This window comes from Gracilinanus agilis, unplaced genomic scaffold, assembly GCF_016433145.1.
Source record: "Gracilinanus agilis isolate LMUSP501 unplaced genomic scaffold, AgileGrace unplaced_scaffold8728, whole genome shotgun sequence".
Classification (NCBI taxonomy): Eukaryota; Metazoa; Chordata; class Mammalia; order Didelphimorphia; family Didelphidae; genus Gracilinanus; species Gracilinanus agilis.
The window spans coordinates 2,710-7,264 of NW_025399550.1; the positions used below are offsets into that span (position 1 = coordinate 2,710).

A 4,555-nucleotide genomic window follows, 5' to 3' on the forward strand; every position below is an offset into this window, starting at 1 on the left:
TGTGACCAAAGAGATTTACAGTCTAGCAGATTAATGAATAAACAAAAATAAAAAGGGCAAACTTCAGTAGAATTTCTAGTTCAAGTGGATACACTTAGCTTTGGTAAATCTATCAAAATCAATAAAAGTATTAGGTTCTAGATCAGTTATTCTAATTCGAGTATGAGGATCATTTTAACATAAAAAAATCTTCCATTATAGTAGTTGCACTATTAAAGTTTGTAATCCCCAAAATGCTGGTGCCATGTCTCCCTATTTTGTATTCATTCTTTTTTATCTTCATTCTGTGTGTTATTCAATATGTATTTGTTGTCTTTCTCATTAGAATGCAAATACCTTCAAAGTAGTGATTGTTTCATTCATTAAATTTATATTCCCAGAACCTAGCACCATGCAGGGCACGTAGGCTCTTAATAATTCATTTAATTCATTAATTTATTGTCAAAATGCATGATGACAAAAGGCTGCTATGAATTGAGAAATGCCTTTTAGAATTATTTGGCATTTTATTAGACATAATAGTACCTATCTATCTTTGAAAACCAAGTTCATCTATGTGTATAGCACATAAATATTCAGAAAGTGCATTTGCTTATTCATTATGCTGCATTAAAATGAAGAGTTTGCTGCAACTAAGACTAACATGGCAATGCTTGGTATGCATCTGGTTCTATGTACTCTTTCAGATAGACCTATTGTAGGGATGTTTAAATTCTCAGGACCATTCTAACTGGGAGGCCACTCTATTGGGACTCAGAAGTCTGTGGAGAGCATTCTTGACATTCTTATTTCTGAAGCTATAGACAAATGGGTTGGCCACAGGGGTTATAGCTGTGTACATTACTGCAGCTGCCATGTCCTGCTCTGGAGAGTTGTGGGAAGGTGGCTGGAAGTAGACCAAAATGACAGTGCCATAGAGAAAGCTAACCATAGTGAGGTGAGAGCTGCAAGTAGACACAGCCTTCCAGCGGCCAGCTGCTGAGGGCAAGCGGAGAATGGCAGCTGCAATGTGGGCATAAGAGAATAGGATGAGAGCACAGGGACCTGCCACAAATAAGCTACCCTCCAAGAAGATGGCCAGCACATTTAATTGGATATTAGAGCAGGCTGCTCGAACCAGAGGCCAGTGGTCACAGAAAAAGTGAGGGATGTAGACAGCATCTCCACTATCCCCATTCCACTGAAGAGGCAGTAAGAGCCCTAAATGCAAAACGGAGTGGAGCAGGGACAAAACCAAGCAGGAAGCCATCAAACAGTCACAAACATGGCGATTCATCAAAGCTGAGTAGTGTAGTGGGTCACAGATGGCTACATAACGGTCCAATGCCATAACAGCCACCACCAGTGTATCTGTGACAGCAAACAGATAAAAGAAGAAAAATTGGGCCAAGCAGCGGGCTGCAGGCATGGCTGGTCGGAGAGAGACAAGATGGACCAACAGCTGAGGCAAAGTAACTGTGGCCTGTCCTGCATCCACTACAGAGAGACCACGAAGCAAGTAGTACATGGGTGTACCAAGTTGTGAGTCCCTAGAGATGAGCAGGACCAGCATCAAATTACCCACCATGGCAGCCACATAGGCAATTAAGAACAGTGGGAAAAGAAGACGGTTGGGGGGGCCACCCCTCCACAGCCCCACCAGCAGGAACATAGGAGTATGGGAGGCATTGGAGGCACAACCCATGGTGGGAGGATGGGAAGTCAGAAGACCTTGTGGAAAGGAGAGAGGATGAACTCATAAGATAAGTAGATGTCAATCTCTCTGGTTTATCGACAATTAAAAATTAATCCCTTCCGTTTCCCACATCTTCAGTCTCTTGTTCTCTACCTTCAATTAATCATGAAAGAAAAAATAACAAGGACATAATAGTACGAGGCACTGGGGATGGAGATGGGGTGGTAAAAATTGTAATAAGATATAGTACTCCTCAAGTGACTTTTTCTTACCTCCTTCTTAGCACCAATGGTTAAAACTTTGATTTAGTACCAATAAAATCTCTATTGTGACTTTCAGGAATAAATCTAAAAGGGCAGATAAATTAACATAATACAGTTTAATAACTTTTCTGGGTTTTGTGTTGCTTGGCAAAATACTTCCTCTTTGGGCTTCAGTTTCTTCATCTAAAAGAAAGAGAAAATTGGGCAAGAGTCAACTATTTACAGCTATTGCAAACCTTTGGTTTTTTTCATATTGTTCTTTAGAATGCAATCTAAATAAACATGTATATTCTATTGATCCACCTGGCCCTATATTCTATGTTTTAGCGATGTTCTAAATGTGTAACATTGTGAAAGAGCATGGCACTGGAAATTAGGAAGCCTAGTTCTTGTTCCTGGATTATCACTAACATTAGAAGTGTGACCACATTTCAGCCTCCTTTGCTTGAGCTTCATCCAATATAATATCCCTAACCATCAGTGTCTTACAAGGCTCTGTCCTGGGTTCTCTTCTTCTCCCTCTATACTATCTCAATTGGCAGTATCAGTTCTCATGAGTTCAATTATCATTTCTATGCAGATGGTCCCCAGATCTATATATCCAACCTAATCTCTAGCCTGATCTTCAGGCTTACATCACCAGCTCTTTTTTTAATATCTCATGTCCAAACATGTCCAAAAAGAATTCATTATCTTTCTCCTCACTCACTCCCCTTCCTCAACTTACCCTTATTGTTGAGGGTCCCATCATCTTCTCAGTTTCTCAGACTTATAACTTCAGCATCATCTCAAATTTTCACTCTCATTCACCCCATATATCTACTCTGTCATTTCTACTTTACAACATCTCATGTTTCCTTCTCCCCTCACACAGATATCACCCCAGTTAGTATAGGAGTGCACCACCTTGTATTAGTGCAATGGCATTCTCATTAGTTCCTCTGCCTAAAGTCTCTTCCCATTTTAATTATTCTCCACTCAGGTGCCAAAATGATTTTCCTAAAGGTCAGGTCTGACTATGTCACTCCCCTACTCCAGTATATTCCCCATTACTTCTAAGGGTAAATAAAAAGTCTTTTGTTGAACATTTAAAGCCTTTTCCAACCCAGACTTTTCCTATCTTTCTAATGTTCTTAAAGTTTCCCCTACTCCACATATTTTACTTTATACTTACCTATTTGCTCCAACTCATACATTTCCCATTTCTATGCTTTTGCACTGGCTGTCCTCCATGCCTAGAATGCTCTGACAACTTATCGGGCTTCCTTCTAGATTCATCACAAATCCTGCCTCCTGAAAGATATCTTTTTTTTTAGACCCACTCTCTGCCCTAAGCCTTCCCTTTAATATCAATTCCCATTTACACTATATATGAACTATACTCATATACTATGTATATATTTTTCATGTACATGGTTATGTCTCTTACATTAGAATTTTTTGAAGGCAGACTGTTTTTGACTTTTTTTGTATCCCCACTACTTACTACCATGCCTGTCACATGAAAAGCATTTAATAGATGCTCATTGACTGACTCGCTATAAATGAAAGTGATAATAGTAGCATCCACCTCATAAAGCAGTTGTGAGAATGAAATGAGATAAAATACATAAAGTACAGGGTTATCATTAAAACATGATACAAATGTTAGTTATTACTAATTATGATTATTTTACAACCAAACCTCTATCAAGAGTTCTAAGCCCTAGGGGGCAGCTGGGTAGCTCAGTGGATTGAGAACCAGGCCTAGAGACAGGATGTCCTAGGTTCAAATCTGACCTCAGACGCTTCCCAGCTATGTGACCCTGGGCAAGTCACTTGACCCCCATTGCCTATCCTTACCACTCTTCTGCCTTGGAGCCAATACACGGTATTGACTCCAAGATGGAAGGTAAGGGTTTAAAAAAAGAGTTCTAAGCCCTCCTAGCTGACCCTTCCTTATTGTGCATTCTTTCTTTAGCCCCCTACAAATTGGTCTTCATTCATACAGTTACATTTAAACTTCTCTAAGGTCTTAATGATGTCCCACTTACCAAATTTGGTAACTTTTTCTTACCTTCTTAATAAAAACTTCCTTCTTTAAATGATGGTAGGGAGAAGGAAATGGGATGTGCTTCCTGTTTTTAAATATGTTAGGGGCTTTCATGTGGAAGAGGAATTAATTTTTTCCCAGATTCCAGAACCAGGATAAATCATTGGAAATTACCAGCAAACAAGTTTTGACTCAATATAGGGAAGAATTTCCTAACATTCATCTGAAAATTACATCAGCTGAGGCAATGAGTTTCACCTGACTGGAAAAGTTAAAGCACAAAGTTAGTTACCCACTTTTTTCAGGAATGTTGGAGAAATTTATCATATTTCACTTAGGCTTTTGACTAATTGATATGTAAGGTTCACCATTTGGGTAAACTTTTTTTGATGAAACTTTCCTTCTTTGTCTCCATGAACATGCAAGAGTCTGGTTTTCCTCTTACTTCTGTGGTTATTTCTTATTCAGCTCCTTCATAGAGTATTTGTCTTCCTCCTGCTCCACTACAAAGGACACTACAAGGAGCAAGAATAAAAAATAGAGAGAAGGGGAGGGAGAGAGAGAGAGAGAGAGAGAGAGAGAGAG

At 39.3% G+C, this 4,555-nt stretch overlaps 1 protein-coding gene across 1 annotated transcript; it reads right to left on the bottom strand.

Moving 5' to 3' along the window:
- Window positions 1–715: 715 nt before the first annotated feature.
- On the bottom strand, window positions 716–1,684 carry LOC123256687 (olfactory receptor 1B1-like). The gene has a single exon (XM_044685265.1). The coding sequence runs from the start codon at window positions 1,682–1,684 to the stop codon at window positions 716–718; it is 969 nt and encodes a 322-aa protein (XP_044541200.1).
- Window positions 1,685–4,555: the final 2,871 nt, after the last annotated feature.

Excerpts from the sequence above, each read along its gene's own strand:
- LOC123256687 (XM_044685265.1), bottom strand. The coding sequence starts at position 1,684 with ATGGGTTGTGCCTCCAATGCCTCCCATACTCCTATGTTCCTGCTGGTG.